General features: G+C 35.9%; 2 protein-coding genes across 2 annotated transcripts in view; one reads left to right on the top strand and one right to left on the bottom strand.

Moving 5' to 3' along the window:
* The first annotated feature begins 893 nt into the window (after positions 1 to 893).
* On the top strand, positions 894 to 8,319 carry LOC133212987 (transthyretin-like). The gene is made up of 4 exons (XM_061354904.1): positions 894 to 1,052; positions 2,791 to 2,921; positions 5,728 to 5,863; positions 7,979 to 8,319. The coding sequence occupies exons 1-4, from the start codon at positions 984 to 986 to the stop codon at positions 8,084 to 8,086; spliced, it is 444 nt and encodes a 147-aa protein (XP_061210888.1). The 5' UTR covers positions 894 to 983; the 3' UTR covers positions 8,087 to 8,319.
* A 3,511-nt stretch (positions 8,320 to 11,830) lies between these two features.
* Positions 11,831 to 17,201, bottom strand: part of B4GALT6 (beta-1,4-galactosyltransferase 6) — a 32,436-nt gene continuing 27,065 nt past the window's right edge. Inside the window, exons 7-9 of the mRNA XM_061354902.1 lie at positions 15,159 to 15,281; positions 14,188 to 14,289; positions 11,831 to 12,923 (exon numbers count right to left, since the gene is read on the bottom strand). Coding sequence (XP_061210886.1) covers positions 12,776 to 12,923; positions 14,188 to 14,289; positions 15,159 to 15,281 — 373 coding nt within the window. The 3' untranslated portion in view covers positions 11,831 to 12,775. The remainder of the gene's footprint in view (positions 12,924 to 14,187; positions 14,290 to 15,158; positions 15,282 to 17,201) is intronic.

The raw sequence follows: 17,201 nt of genomic DNA, 5'->3' as shown, positions 1-17,201 counted from the left end.
GTTTCAAAACAGCACCCATTTTAAGGCATGCAAATTTCATGGGGTCCTGCTATTCTTGGGGCTTGAAAACCAGGTTTGATTTGCAGTGGCTTATGCCCAGCCCTCAAAATAGGACATACATGTACGTACATGTAGTAATTAAAAAAACCCAAAACAAATAAAAAATCTACTCTGGACATATCCTCAATCCATCCATCTGGCAACAGGATAAACCCAGTAAGAGAATGAACACACATGTGTCTAACCAAAGATCAGAAAGGCAAAGTTTCATTTCAAGACGTAACATTTCCCTAAATTGAAGCAGATGCTTCTCCTGGAAGCTGACTTGAGTTGAACTTGTACTGAATCCAAGGGAGAAGTGAAGTGACAAGACTTAAACCACTGTTTAACTATGCTTCAGCAATGGATATGTAGGTATCTGGTTATCATGGTGGAAATGAAAAGTATCATTTTTTCTTGAGGGGAATGCATAAGGTAACTACAGCCCACACATTATCCATTTACCTTTCATGAGAGGTGGGGAGAAGGCCACCATAGAGGGAAATCTCTTATCTGATAAACATGGGTGAGTCAATTAAGCCAAGCCACAGAGAAATTCTCACTGAAACTGAAATTGTCGAGTTGACAATAAATTTGTATTGCTCTTCATTGTATAAGGTGTTTACAGCACTTATTCCTCAACAGAGACAAATAAAACAATAAACATTGTTTCCAAGAAAATAGATATACTGCAGTTGAGCTAGGCAATATTCACAATACTTCCATAGGCACTGATAGCAGACACTTATTTTTGCAGTCAAGGTTCATGTTTGTATGGGTTACTTATTTTCTCATTGTTTACTAAGTAAATAGGATGAATTAGTATGTTGAAAGTCATATGGGTTTTCTGATAAGTAGCCTCAGTTTAGAGGCCTTGATATAAAAATCAGAGATCCCAACAGTTTCTACTTGCTTGACACTGAGACTTCCTAGGGGTAGGCAAAATGGCTTTTCATTCTGTAGTTCTCATTTTCTTAGCTGGCCTGGCATTTGTCTCCGAAGCTGCACCACCGGTAAGTGTCTCAGGATTGAGGTCCTTCATATTATGTAGTCCCAGATTTTCTGTTTTTTATATATACTTTAATTCTTATAAATGAAAAATAGATTATCTTATTTTACTGCCATTCTTTTGATTTCACCAGCTGTGGTTCTCTCCTACTGCTCTTTTTCTGGTCCTTCTTTCCCCTCTGCTAGTGACTAGTGAGAAGGTTACAGAAGCAGCACTTGTCATTAGACTCAGCTACATCAAAAATAATGTGAGACTTGAAAAGAAAAAAATACCTTATTCACTACACAAAAGCCTTGGGCCTGTTGAAAAGAAACTAACAGCCCTTATAACACAATAACCAAAATCCTGTTGTGAGGGATTTAATTTCTTCTGGTGAGACCCATGCTGGGGAAATGACTTCTCTAGTCCTCTCCCTTTCTGCTCTACCCACTACAGTTCTATCCCAAGCATGCAAGAAGAGATCTCAACACTCATTGATGCAAGCAAAGAACAGAGCCAAACCCAAGATCACACTTCCAGAGGGCTCAGTTATTCCAGCAAGGCAAGCCAGAGACATGCACTTCAGCCTGAAATTGTTCTAAAATTGACTTGTCTGTCTCCCCTCCTACTCGTTCTTCCTCTCCCACTCTGATCTTTGGGAAAATAAATACCTGACCAACCTTCGTGAGGAAGCAGACTTCCATTGAGATCCCAGGGTATAAAAGACAGGAAAATAAGCAGTGGAATTAGAGCCTGAGCTTGCCAATGCTGTAGAATACTAGTGAGGAGCCTCTGCATTCCAGACAGGGAATGTGAGAAGTCTGGGAATACAGGTAGTATAGGTACGTGCAGATACACTGGTTTGATATAGGGCAGGGGTCCTGGCTGGTGGGACACTCAGTAGATCACAGACTGTAAGAGGGAACGTAAGAGAGGGCTCTTAGTTTTTAACAGCTACATCACAATTTATTTTGCAATGATTAAATGGAGATCAAAGATTGCTATTCTGAGATCATCGCTGATTAGCACCTTCCACAAAGCTCTATTTTCTCACTTTTCAACTACAGACTTAGGTAATGGAAGGTCAAAGTCCTGATTCAACCCCACTTTTGAGTAGGTAAAACATAAAGGCATAACCACTGCTTGTGATTAACATGCTGGGAGTGAAAATAGAGCCATCCCATCTTGGAGGGAAGGTTTTCTTCTCCGATCCCTGCACAACTGCCAGGGGGTGACAAATCTGGTACAACATAAGGAGCGGCTTCTTATGTGGTGCTTTTCAAGTTCACAGGAGAATGAAGATAACTCCATGGTAACAAGACATCATGGGCTCTCAAATGCAGAAAGCTGTGCTTGAATTACCACTCCAAAATAAAGAGTTGACAGATTTCTAAACATTCCTACTACTTTTGGTGATTTAATTATTTCCTGTTGAGGTCACAATCTAGTTACAGCTTCATGCTGGAGATGATGTGTACTTAAGCCGTGCAAATAGAAAACACAAGTGTGTACTCATATAGAGCCGCAGTGCCTCCCCAATGCACATAACAGCACTCCTGACAGCTCCTGACATCTTTCTTCCTAGTTCCACCCAGTATCCAGCCCCCAGAATGCTTTAGGCTACATTTGTGCAGTACACAGTGTTCTTGTTCAGGAAAATACGGTATACTCTATAGATCTGAGGAATAACAGTGCTTACTGCTTTATTACACACCACTGAGAACCCTTCTTACAATACAACAATTCTCTCTTCCTCTCTGAAGGACTCTGCTGACTCCAAGCATCCTCTTTTTATAAAAATTCTGGATTCAGTCCGAGGAAGTCCAGCTCCAAATGTTCCAGTTAAGTTATATAAAGAAGCTGCAGATGGATCTTGGGAACTGTTAAACTCAAAGTAAGTAATACCAAAATAGTGAGTGAAAGAAGGGAAAGGCAATGGGAAGAGGCCAAATAGTTGAAAAACCAGCTTCACATTCTCTAACATGCTTTTTTCTTTATTCAGAGGAAAGTAACTTACTATTGAACAAATTTGCTGCTGTCTTTCAACTGTACTACAGTTTCAACTACTAAAATGGTTTTATAATGTTTTTATAATTACTATGAGCCCAATAAAATATTCTAAAATACCCTTTAATTCAATCATCACTTCTCTTCAATTTCATTACAAAGGATTATATTACTTTTTAATACCCAACAATGAACTGCTGCATTGTCACCAGAAGAATCAGGCAGATTCTTTTCTTTTTTTGAACTAAGACTCTGGTTGAGTATCCTACCTTTACTGGCTATTTTCCTTCTTTCTAAATGGATTTTTTGTTTAATCAACATCATAGCTTTAGAAAGAAAACATGAAACTGTTTTGAACATATACAACCTTGTATTTGATAGCCACCTTTAATTCAAGAACAAGGAATCAGCCAAAAGAGAAAATCTGGCAATAAAGCTTCCTCATCTCCTCCCAACAGAAAAGAAATTACATTTAAAACAAGAAAAATAATCCCCCAGATACTTAAATGTTGCCACGTATTAAAAAAAAAAAAAAAAAAAGCAATTGCAGAATTTCATATGTAGGTAAATTTTTTTTTAATTGCCCTACATTTTAGTATATACACTTTTAAAACTCAAAAGCAATTTTACTCAAAATGTAATTGGAAAACAAATTGAAAAAAAAATCATAGAGGTTACATAGAATGAACATTCTTTATTAAATAAACAACATCCTACTTCCACACTTACTTCCTCAAGATAGTTGCAAAGTCACTCCATGCCTGTTAACACTCTGTTTACCTAAAAAAGAGATATGGCTCATAAGGGCTAAAGCTGACATAGTGCAGGAATTTAAATACTGGGATTCCAGATGCATTTGTAGACAGTCCATGAGAAACTGTATGCAAGTGTCTCTTTGGTGTTATAAAGCAGTGGGCTGGCAGAAACAACAGTGCTCTCATATGTGACCCTGAAAAACAGCTATGGTGAAGGCCACACATATTTGTACAAGGTGGGGAAGAACAATCTATTCACATTGTCCTACTTAAATCACCTTCCATTCCTCAAGGGAGCAGATAGCTTCACACATATTCTGTCACTGGAAATACATGAAATCTTCCATTAAGAGGGTGTTTAGTTTATCTTCATTCAACTCTGAGCTTACAGGCTTCATATAAAGATACTGGGCTGAACAGCTGGATGATGACTAAAGCCATAAAAACATCCTTAACGTTTGAAACAAATAACAAAGTAACCTTAAGATAAGTTGTGTAAAGATTGTGATAATACTAAATCGACCGCTGCAGCCTTGTTAATTTGTAAATAATTGAATCTAAATAGGGGAAGTTTAGATTGGACATAAGGAGGAAATTCTTTCCTGTTAGGGTGATGAGCCACTGGAATAGGTTGCCCAAGGAGGTTGTGAATGCTCCATCCCCGGCAGTGTTCAAGGCCAGGTTGGACGAGGCCTTGGGTGATATGGTTTAGAGCGAGGTGTCCCTGCCCATGGCAGGGGGGTTGGAACTTGATGATCTTAAGGTCCTTTCCAACCCTAACTATTCTATGATTCTATGAATTTTAACAGGAGATTCTGAAATAACTATTCTCAGTTAAAGATACGTTTGGGTTTAGCTGAAAAAGCTTATTAAAAAAAAGGACATTTATCTAATAATGATCAACCTACAAAAATAGAGACATTCAAAGGGATAAAAAAAATCTGACAACTGACTGCAGAGCAACTTAGAAGTTACAAGCGCTATTCTATGACTCACACACTATGTTAAAGCACAAATCTTAAGTAATGCATTGGACAATGATATCAAAAACATTAAATTCTTAATTTTTCTCTACATGCAATTTGAATAAAATATGTTCAGAAATGATGTGGCAGCCAGAACACAAAACAGTGGTTTGTGACTACTAAAATCGGACACTAGCAATGGATAACCTACCCAATCAAAAACCTAGTATTACATAATCTATTTCACAGAAATAGGTTTCGACCAAGAGACACGTTTAAGAGACATTTGTCAGTATTGGTTCTGGATCCCTAAATTGGTTGGTGTTCAAAGGTGTTCAAAGGTCCATCATTTCAAGGCAGAACTACGGCCTTGGATAGCATTGATAGCATCTTCAAATAAAACAAAACCATCTATTTGCCAAGGACGGAAAATCAACTGATCAATACAGACAACAGGGAATTCCATAAGGCTATGTTGGCTGACCTACTGTAATTTCAAATAGTAGACTTCAAATTTCAAATAGCCAACTGTAGAGAAAAATTTATGCTCAATACATCTAAATAAGAACAGAAAAATCAAGAGCTGACCCTACTTACTTGCACAGTAAGTGCACCATAGAGCTCCTGCACTGCTTACAACAGTGGCGAAGTTTTCCCTCTGAGTGGCTAAATTTAATTAACTCCAAGACTCTGCCAAGAGTCTATGAACAATAATGTCAACTTCTGGCTCACCCTCAAACCTTGCAGAGTAGTGACATGGCAGGTAGCCATCTGCTGTGGCAATGGTGGAAATAACAAATGCCAGGATAAGCTCTGAAGCATCCGTAATATAGATGGACATAAGCCATTCCAGACCAATAGAAGTATTTGTTATATTACTTAAGCTACACAACATCACTCAAATTCAATTGCTAAGAACTGCATTCTTGGGGTTTCAACCAAAATATAAAAGTGCATTCTTCTGTCATCACAGACAAACCAATGACAACGGCAGGCTCCATGAACTCACTACTAAGGAACAATTTGTAGCAGGGTTGTACAAGATAGAGCTTGACACAGCCTCTTATTGGAAGAGTCTGGGCTTGAACCCCTTCCATCACCATGCTGATGTAAGTATTCATTTTCTCCTGTACTTTAGCTGCAGAGAATACAGATCCTTTACCTGTCTAGGCTTCAATTAGTAACTGAATGTTGAGCTTTCTTTTCACTTTAAAGTGTTTCTGCATTAACACTTTATAGCCTCAAAGCTTTTTAACATACTCAGGAGAGAACGTAATTACTAGCTTCCCCATAAGTCTCAATCAGATCTTAGATGCGCTACTTTCAAACAGGCTTTCCATCCTTCTATCTCTACTTAAGTCTGTGATTCTTTCTACTCTAGACACCTAAGGGAAAACAACAGGTGAAGTATTCTGTTAAGACTCCTGGGAAAAGAATTTTTCTGCCTTTTGGATCCAGAAGTTTCACAGCTGTGGGCAAAGTTTATAATTTAGATTTTTAAAGATAATGGAAGTATGGAATGCATTCTGGATGCTTGGATCCTCAGTTAAAAAAAATAATAAGTATAACAGGCCTTTTTAGTTTGCATGGGATAGACTGGTTAGAGAAGGTGGTCTAAACGAGGTACCAACTGAGGCCAGCTACAGGGTTAGGGACTCCATGGGGGCTCTCCCCTTCCCCTCCACAGTGTCAGCCCTTTCATATAAGCTTTCAGTAGCAGCTGCAGCCCTGTATTGTTTACTGGATTGTGACGAACCAGTGAACACCACCAGCCATACAGTTTGCAACTGCTGTCCAAACAGCCATTCCTCATCTCCTTGAAAAAAAGGTAGCAAGCCCCTGGATTAAATTTTGTTTCTGCCTCCCTGAAACAGATGAGAAATGATATTCTAAACAATGAAGGTTAACGCTGGCTAGTCTTGCCTTCTGTGATAACTAAAGGAAAAGAGGCAAGATGAAAGATTTACAGCATGTAATACATTTATTATACATCAAGATGCTTAAATCTATATTCCAGACTAGAAATAAATTTAATCCAGAGTGCAAGAGCTCCTTTCTTAAAAATATGCCTCAGTGGGGAACATCATGTTTTGCTCAGTTCACTGGTTGTTTCATATTTATCTTTTTTATTAATGTTGAAAGGAGCAGAAGCTGTGCACCACAGAATTATCAGACTATTTTAAAAGTTGACACCCATCATCTCACACAAATAAATGGCTATGTAAAAGGAGAAATCAAAGTATAGGACATACGCTGGGAAAGATGTTAAAAGGACGATTATAAATCATTCATATATAATGTTATTACCTTGTTGTGGCCAAAGGACTAATGCAGTCCTTCTCTATCTACTGGATATGTAAAAAAACTAATTGCTTCATATTTTAGCCTGATGATAGTGACTGTAGCACTATGTTTAATTCCGTTCCTCAAAGCTCAGGACTTCATAAGAGCAACAAAAACAGTCAAATACTTCAAATACTTGAAAGAATGCCTTTTTTTATTTTTCCATTTTTAATAAAGACAGTCAATGGGTTCAGTAAGGAACCATTTGTGAGTACCAACAAGGAAACCCTTATTTAGATAATAAATATATTTGATGAAATTTTAAATAATATATGTGACAGGGATGCTTTTAGGAAAAGCTAGAGAAAGTTGGGGCTGTTCAGCCTGGAGAAGAGAAGGCTGTGTGGAGACCTCATAGCAGCCTTCCAGTATCTGAAGGGGGCCTATAGGGATGCTGGGGGTGGACTCTTCATTAGGGACTGTAGTGGTAGGACAAGGGATAATGGGTTAAAACTTAAACAGGGGAAGTTTAGATTGGACATAAGGAGGAAATTCTTTCCTGTTAGGGTAGTGAGGCACTGGAATAGGTTGTCCAGGGAGGTTGTGAATGCTTCATCCCTGGCAGTGTTCAAGGCTAGGTTGGACGAGGCCTTGGGTAATATGGTTTAGGGCGAGGTGTCCCTGCCCATGGCAGGGGGGTTGGAACTTGATGATCTTAAGGTCCTTTCCAACCCTAACTATTCTATGGTTCTATGATTCTATGATATTTAACATGGAAAAACTGTGTGACAGGCAGTCACCAATCACTGTGATCAAGTCACAAGAGAAGGTCTTTTCAAAGTTTTGTGAGAGGTTAGATAAAATGATTACAATGGTTCCATATAGGCTCATAGCTAGAGATCACTTCTCATTTATCTTGTATGTTTTTTTTCTTTTTCCAGATGGTGTTTACAGCTAATGATGGTAGTTATCGACATTACTCCATTGTTGTTCTCCTCAGTCCCTTTTCTTACTCAACTACAGCAGTAGTTAGTGAGCCAGTGGAATAGAAGCAAATATTAAGGATGGCAATTTAGAGGTGTAAATTAAAGATTCCATCAATGGTAAGAACTTAGTTTCTGACTGTATCAACAGTAAATTACTTGTTTTCTCACTTTGTTAATTTTAGGAGAAATATGTATTAATTTTGTTTTCAAATACTCTTCTGAATAAAAGTAGTCTTTTATTTCTGTATTCTGTAAGTATTGTTCTTCTGAATAAAAATTTAGGGTTTGAAAAAACACATTAAGCTTAGAAAAAAATGTACTGAAACTCCATTACTGAGACACTAAGAATAAATCAAGGTCTTCCATGAAGTTAATTAACTATACTCCTTCTTGCAAAGGAAGAGGACAAAACGCACCTGAAAGGGGTCTCATGAAAAGCAAGTCCACAGGAAACACAATCTACCACCTACCATCATCTACACTTTATCACTGAAGTCCACAATAGATGAAGTTGCATGGGATGCCACATAATCATCAGGATGCCACATAATCACCAGATTCTGATTTTTAAGATATAGAAGCAAAAGCAGCTTAAAAGAGACAGCAAAGTAGAATATCAATTAAGGATGTTACACATACTTAAAATGCCTTCTTTCCTGCTTTCCAATATATTGTAACTGGTGATTCTTTCAAGAAGAGTCCATATCCAGTGCTGCAGAAAAGTACATACATCAAACATACTTAATAAGTTTATATGTGTACTTTCATAAAATTCTGCAAATACCTTTGACCCCAGATAAAGTACTCCCAAAAATTACTTGCATACCTCTAACCATCAGACACTTTTGTAATAGCTATAAGATACAAAGAAAAACAAGGATAACTGATGATTCCTGAGAAAAGCAGCTCCCTGTTTAATGTCAGGAGAAATAGGGATGAATACTGCTATTTCCCATTCTTGTAATAAGGAAGATTATTCCTAAACAGAAATACTTAGAGAGCCATTAGGAGAGCCACTGGAAAAGCATGAGTCATTTATCCTAATAAAACCAGAAGCTGAATGCATATAAATACCAGTAAAGGGAAACCAATTTGTTAGCCTATGGCTTGATCCCATCACTGCCTAACCTGATATGTCTGCTGGCCAGGTGTTCCTTTTGTTGTTACTTCAAGGGACTGAGCACTAGAATAATGAGTTCTTTGTCTATAAATAAAACTCAAAGAAGATAGTTCTCCACAGAACCTCAGAATAAACAAGCCAACACAATCTTTAGAACATTATATTTCATAAAAGACAATGATAAAAAAGTACAAACATTTGCATGAACAACAACAAAAAAAACAAAACTATGATAGTACACAGGAAATTCCCAGCATTTGTTTTAGTGCATTGTTCATTAAGACTATCTTACACACCTCTACAAATAAAATAATCTTAAGTACACTTCCTCTTGCTGATATACAATGGATCGTTTTAATATTTTTAAATAACTGGCTCATTAGTTACCCACTACAACAAAGTCATTAGTAAACATAATGATAGAAAAATAGACTGGCAAGATCCGAGAAAAAGGACATTTTGCACTTGCTTTTCCATATACTGTCTATTGCAAAATTGATTTTATTCTATATATTCTCCTTTAATTTGTAATACAGCAAATGGACTGAAGAGTACAACAGCGTATCAACCAGATTCCACTGTTAGTGTTTCTGTAACATTTTTACTTGTTAATTTGCAACACCTTCAGGGTCTTGTAAAATACTCCCTCTTTCTTCTCCCTCCATGCTCACTCCTTGAAGGGAAGACATGCTTAATTTGCCTTGAAAGCAATGCAAAAGGCAATGTGATCGGCTTCTCTCTACATTTTACAAGAACCATGAAAATATCAAAAGGAATGTGCACAACTCATAGTTCTGCATCACATTTATTTTGTTTGAAGGCACTGTCTATGTTAAAATTCACTACAGAATAGTACTGAGTTCAAGCAGGTAGTATACAAACACTATTTTGATGTAATTTAACATGGCAACTTTTAGAAGCTCCCAGCAAAGTGATAAAAGGTATTTAGAGAAGAATGTTGGTTAACAATTCATAATTTAACATCTATCACTTTGGAGCATCGAATTGAAAACATTTTAGGAACTCAGCTATATGTCATAATCCATTCACATACTGGTTTAAATCACATTTTTTTGAGACCATACACGATTAATCACTTGGACCTGTAAAGTTATATTAGCTCAGCCATAGCATATGTGTAATATAGTATGTATATATACATATATACGCTTTAGAATTTTTAAAGATTGCACAGTAATTTCACAGAATGCCTAACAAATGGGCACAAAAGCATGCTTCAGAAAACAGTACAGACCTACAGTACCGAAGGATGTTTCATAACCATAGGTGTTAAACTGTAGGTGAACTAATACGGAAAACCAGAAATCACTTCAAATTACATCAGGGATTTAAAAATTTATTCAACAGTCCTGAAAGAATTGTATTAGTCTGCTATAAAGTAAGACTAGTTTTATTTTGAAGATATAATTGTTCATACAGTGTATTATCTCACCTTTATCTAGATGCTTCAGGATATTCTATACACTCAGTTATAGAAAAATGTATCAGAAAGTGATAAAACCACTTAAGCATGCTTTTGAAGGATGTTTTGTTCACTTTATGCTCTTACGTTATTTTTATTGCATTACATCATTCCTAAAACTTACTAGATTAACTGGTAGATTTCAAGGTACTAGATTAACTGGTAGATTTCAAGGTAATTCCAGTATGGTTTAAAATATCCCTTACAACTGTTCTCAACTACTTAAATCATCACATTTCTACTAAATATTTGGGATGCCTACAACTAAGCTCATAACTTTACTGAAGAATGGCTAAGGGCAAAATTTGCTGCTGGGATGTCAAAAAATAAAAGGTGTTTATGGCAAACAAACTCAAATATACAAAGCACCACACCATCTGTGGTAGCAATTCAGGAAACCAACACACATAGTAATGAGTTAAAGTTAATATTCTTTGTCAACACTCTTACAGAACACTCTATGGATAAACAATCCTTATTATATACTGCTTTCCATTCTTCATGGGAGCAGAAGTCAGTCTTTGGTTCCTAAAGAGCTGAGTAACTGTGACAAACAAAACAGCTTAGTAGATCTTGGTCAATATCTTTGCATTAACATAGAAAATAAATGATCCAGTCCTTTTTCTTAGTATTAACAAGGGATGTAAAAAAATATTGGAAAAAGATAATAATGCTTAGCAATGGGATACTTTTAGGTAGCATAACATTACAAGGAAACAGAAAATAAGAAGATACGTTTTGCATTATAAGCCAAGGCAAGGGGCTAGTTATACATACAACACCACAAAAAAATAGAGAAACACAAAGGACCAATCCTTAGTTGGACTGTGCAACCTCAATCTCATTGAAAGTCATCGACTTGAGGATACTCAGTGCATCATAGAAGCACTCAGCACTCTACCAGAATAGGCCCTTAAATAGCTATATTGATTAATATATTATGAGTGGAATTTTAAAAAGCACTTGGATTTGGCCAGCTTTCAGTTCCGCTTAGGTCATCACATCATCAGCAGCGGAGCAGTGTGACCAACACCGTGGCTCTGAAAATCCCACAATACAAGCGTTAGAACTATTAGAACTATGTTTTACTATTTTCTTAAAAATCTAAATTAAATATTCTTCCAATGAAGACACATTTTTGGCTCTTCTGATTTTGGAGTAATAAAAGTGCTGTTTACTAGGACTCTTCTTTAAAAAAAAAAAAAAAAAAAAAAAAAAGAACAATACCAAAATACTGTATGCACCCAGACACACTGTTTTAGGCATTAAAATCCCTGACATTGACACTAGTGGCACACTTGGAAACAGTTCCTGTAGATCATAAAACTCAACAACTGCAAGATTTTCTGTGATACACATGCAATATGCATATAAATAGCATTTAGATGGCAGGCAGGGTATTATACAATTTTGCTGGCAATAAATAAAATTAAAAGCTTTCTTTCTAGCACGTTCATATACGAAATTGATTTTTCTATACAGATATGCAGGAGGCCTAGAGCTCAAAACTAGTATAACAGTTTACAGTCATAGCTGGCCAACAATTAATATTTCCTTCATTTCACATAAGGTATAACCTTTTTTTAAGCATACTTACATTTTACACTTGTTCTTTCATGCTAATAAAAACATTCCTATAGAATTCAAACAAGAACACACTCAAATACATACTGAAGCATAAAATATTGAGCAATTTAAAAGCAATGTACACACATTCATTTACATCACATATTTACAAAACACATTTTAAAAAGAAACAAAAGCATTCATTTAAATATGGGGGGGGGGGGGAAGGCAGTTTAGTATAAAAAATTCCTGGAAGAGGCCTCTGTCCCTACTTCCAGAAAAGCTACAAGTCTGTTTTCTGCAGTTTATTTAGTTGAGTAGTTAAGATAGAGAATATGAAGAATGAAGGCTTGAACAGTAGTCTCATGCTGTAAACATCTGAGTGGTAGCTGCTGCCTTTCCTTTTTGAACAAAATGCATGGTACATACAATCACTTCTCATGGCTAATATGCATTATCAAATGGTCAAAAATCTCTAATTCTAAGATGCTGCTTGTTGGTTTTGTTTTGTTTTACAGTGTCTGTTAGTAGCTTCCAGTGTTAAAAGTTTATTCTGGTAGGGTAGCTTGTCATTCCACTTTCATCAATAGTCTCTAACAGGAGCAAGTTCTGGTATGAGATTAACAGTTATATTTTTGTATAATCTACTGACAAGTATTTTAGGAGTATATATTAAATTGTTCAACCCATCAATATACTGACGTTCTCTGGAATACCTCAGAAGTTTATATCTGCAGAGGGAATTGGAAGAAGAAAACATGAGAAACTTGCAAGACAATTCAACTGATGTTAGACATGATACTGTAACATTCATTTAATTCTGAAATATGCTTTAAATTATGAAACTACCTCTCAGCCCTTGAAATTACAAAATTGCCTACCTAAGCTTTCAAAGAAGACACTTTCTGTTTTTTTTAATACAATGATATTTTATATTCACATATACAAGTTAACATTAAGACTAAAAAACAAAGAAGGAATTCAATATGTGTACTTTTAATGGTCCTAAACAAAACTGATTTTTAAAGAACATTCAATTTCTTCATGTTCTTTCGCTCAACTATAGAGCTCAGAGAATATCTAGGAACCGTCACTGTTCAGCATTATATGCTTAAAAGTTGGAATTGTTCTTCATGTCATTCTTGAGGCTCCTGCATTTGCAAATTTGAGGTGACTAAAAAAAACCCCAGAGTTCCCCTTCCCCAGCTTACATATATATGATTTTAATTCCATATCAGATATTTATTCATGTCTATTGTACATGTCATTTTTTGTTTGGGTTTTTTTTTTTTTTTTAGTTTGTGAATAAAACAGAAAAAAAAAGATGCTCCCAGAAAAGAACACCCTCGTTAACAGAACTGAGCAGTACTTCTAATTAGCTGAAAACAGCCCTTTATCTTGCTTTTCACATACTAATTTTTAGGTGTAGCTCAGTTGCTGCATTCTATTTGCTATTTCAAGGTAGAGCAGCCAGAACCTACCGGCCAAGTAAAGTGGCTTTTGCATCTTTGTAGCAAAAGAAAGAAAACCCAGAAGAAAATGTTCATGTCAATATAAGCAGGAAATGAAAAGAAAGTAGCTCAGAAAAGAATGAATATGATGTAAGAAACCAATCCTTGAGGCATTTTAAAGCCTGTTTTCATGCAGGAGTGATTTTCCCTAGATGCACTGCTTTCTTTTGCAGAATATCCAAATTAACCAGCTAATGGAGCCCCGCCAGCACTAATGCCCAAAATATTAAGGAACAGTAGCATTCTGCATCAAAGATTACGATGATTAATACCTTCTGACACACAAACTTAGTCTCTCTCATGGTTAAATAAGAAATATCTGAACAGCAAACTGTGTTTAAGAAAACACAAAGTTTAGCATTAAAGATGGAATAATGCTGATAAGCACTGACTGTTTATTTGTATGTGTGGAAGATTTATACATGAGCAAGACAAGTTTTACGTCTTTAGCTCTAGCATTTGAACAGTTTTCCTTTTCCCTTACCGTCCTAAAAACTGGACTTCACCTCTGTGATGATGAGGAATGGATTTGTATTTCCCTAAATCTCCTTCTGGTCTTGTTACATTGTATCCAGCATAGTGAACCCTGTGGTACAATACATAAACATTTTTCTGAAGTGTATCAGAGACAGTTTTAAAAGTTACAACAAAAGTGAAAAATGTGCATCAAATCTTTTAAAGCTAGTCTTTGCATTCACTGACATCCTCTCCCTAAAATACCAAAACACTCTTAACCCAACAACTACAAAAACTGGCAAAAAACAATGAAGTGTGAAATAATAGTAATAATTATAACTATTATTATTTCATATTTAGTATTTCTGCTTTGTTCTTAAAGCACAACTGCATAAAAATATTAAAATAGTCAGGAAAAAAGAATAAAAACCTATAAACTCTTCCTTTAAAATATCTCTTTACATATAAACTTATGCAGTTACTAGGTTTCAACAGCTCAACCGGAACATTTTACACTTGTTTACTGTGAGCAGTTAGCAATAATTGCTGTCCATTGTCCAATTTGTGAATATCAATATAGTCACAAATTAGCCTCTGTCTCCAACACTGCTCCTCACGCTTACTCTTCATGTCTGTGGGATGGTATTCCATAATGCCAGCAGCAAGAGAGATGGAAATTAAAATCAAAACACAGTGCATAGGAGACTAGAAGGAATAAGAATAAATGCTTAATACTGGTATCTACTGTTAACTCTGTTATTTGTTACAAGATGTCACTCTTAAAAGCCAACGCCAAGAAAAAAAGAACATCATACTTATCTCTTCTAATGGTATATTCTGATATTTTTAAAGTGAACTCTTTAGAAGTGTTAGAATTTGTTCATCTAAAACAAATTTTAAAAAGGTAACATCTGACAGAAAAAAAATCCCAACACCTAATAGCTCTCAAAGAGTGGATTGTACAGAACAATGAGAAAGACGTAAGCACTGAACACTCACCTGTTCCAAAGATCATCATCTTCTCCACCCCATCCCCAAAAGGCATTTGGAAACCCATTGATTTTCCTGAATTGCTCTACTGTCAGGCCACTTACACCACCGAAGAACTCATTGTATGGAAGACTGAAAACAAAACACAAATTCTGTATTATTAGCTGAACTTAGATAGGTAACCCTCTCTTTGAGCAACACCTTTCAAGAACACAAGAACCCCAAGCTAAGGCATGAACAGATGATGAATGCATTTACTAAGCAAAACTGGCTCACAGATAGCTGACATTAAGTAAGATATATGGAAGTTGAACAAAATATTTGTAGTAGTGTCTGATTTGCATACAAGCTACTCTTAAACTAGCTCACATTAGTACCATGAAACAGAAATCTACCACACATTTCAGATGGCTGATTTAGACCCATAGCTGAAGTGTTAAGTTAAACCCTCAAACTATTGTATTTCAACACCATTTGACTGGGAAAAAAAAACACAAAAAAAAAAAAACCAACAAACAAAAAAAAAAACAAACCACAAAGACATCCTCTTCTATCAACTGAAAAAATTACAATTAGTAATGCATCAATCCAGTAATTTTAACTCGTAACTACATCCTACAGAACTGTTAAAACTCAAGGGGAACAGTTTAACAGTATATATGTAACCACAGGGAAAAGCATACTTGAGAAACAATTTTCCAGGTTTTAGAACTTTTGAATCAAAAGGATCTATAGGCAAGTTGGTTTAGTTTGGGGTTTGTGGGGGTTTTATGGTTGGTTGTTTTGTTTTGTTTTTTTGTCAGTAAGCATACAGTATTTCCTAACACATAGTATTAAACCTACAAGAAATCTGGAGAGGGACTTTTTACAAGGGCATGGAGTGATAGGACAAGGGATAATGGCTTTTAGCTGACATTAGGAAAACATTATTCACTACAAAGGTGGTAAGACATTAGAACTGGTTTCCCACAGAAGTTGTGGCTGTCTTATCCCTGGAAGAGCCCAAGGCCAGGTTGGACAAGGCTTTGAGCAACCTGATCTAGTGGAAGGTGTCCCTGCCCGTGGCAGGGGTCATGGAACTAGATGATTGTTAAGGTCCCTTACAACCCAAACCACACTGTGATTCTATGATTAAGTAATAAGCAGTTGGCCAACACGAACAGACACTATAGCTATATAACATAACATACTAAGGCTCAGGCAATGTGACTTCCAGTTCTCAAAACATTTCCAATCTAAAAAAAAAAAAAATAAAAAAAATTATCTATATTTACTTCCATTAATATTGACTTGTATCCTTAACCTAGAAGCTGCCACAGTAATGTGTGCTCATCTTTACAGAAAAAGCACACAATTTCATCAAATAAAAGTAATCAAACATATTTCTCAGGAGACACTTCCAAACCTGGAACCTTCAAGAAGTTAGGACTATCTACAAAAAGATTTACCATTGCTTAGGACACAATTGCCACACTGAAGGACAAATAACTCCAGAATGCAAGGGGAAAGAAAAAGAAATACACAGTCATGTAATTTCTGACTTCTGTGGAAACACAGGATTCAATCAAATCTTAACAGTTTTCAGGGAAGATTGTTACTATGGGTATCCCTACTCAAATAAAATAGCAGGTGCTCTAAAATCTGAGACACCCCACTCCCTAAAACCAAAACATACACCCCCCTCCCAAAAGGTCCCAACCAACAAAAAAACCCATCAACAATCCAAAACCAACCCATCAACCAAAAATAAAAACAACCAAAGTATGACAGTTAATGGAACTGTTTGAGCTTTATATTCATATGTATGTATATATGTATGTGTGTGTGTGTTGCACAAGCACTTTTTGTATATATACATAAATATGTATTTGTTTTTATATTTAAGAAAAATGCATTACTGCATACATTTATTTTCATAAACACATTTTGTAAAACTTTATTTTGACATTTTATAAATTTTAGAAATTTATATATCAATACATAAGTTATTATGTAAATACATTTTTAATGTTTAATTTAGATATTTTTCAATATGTATAAAATCTTTACAGG

The sequence above is a fragment of the Neopsephotus bourkii genome, unplaced genomic scaffold (assembly GCF_033783945.1).
Source record: "Neopsephotus bourkii isolate Nb327-2 ecotype Australia unplaced genomic scaffold, CSIRO-AGI_Nbou_v1 NB_753, whole genome shotgun sequence".
NCBI lineage: Eukaryota > Metazoa > Chordata > Aves > Psittaciformes > Psittacidae > Neopsephotus > Neopsephotus bourkii.
This window is presented reverse-complemented; position numbering and strand designations above follow the sequence as displayed.

Bases quoted from the DNA above. Each gene is read 5' to 3' on its own strand.
- LOC133212987 (XM_061354904.1), top strand. From the start codon at position 984: ATGGCTTTTCATTCTGTAGTTCTCATTTTCTTAGCTGGCCTGGCATTT. The intron at 2,922-5,727 runs GTAAGTAATACC...CTGTCATCACAG, and splicing joins TGGGAACTGTTAAACTCAAA to ACAAACCAATGACAACGGCA. The intron at 5,864-7,978 runs GTAAGTATTCAT...TTCTTTTTCCAG, and splicing joins CCTTCCATCACCATGCTGAT to ATGGTGTTTACAGCTAATGA.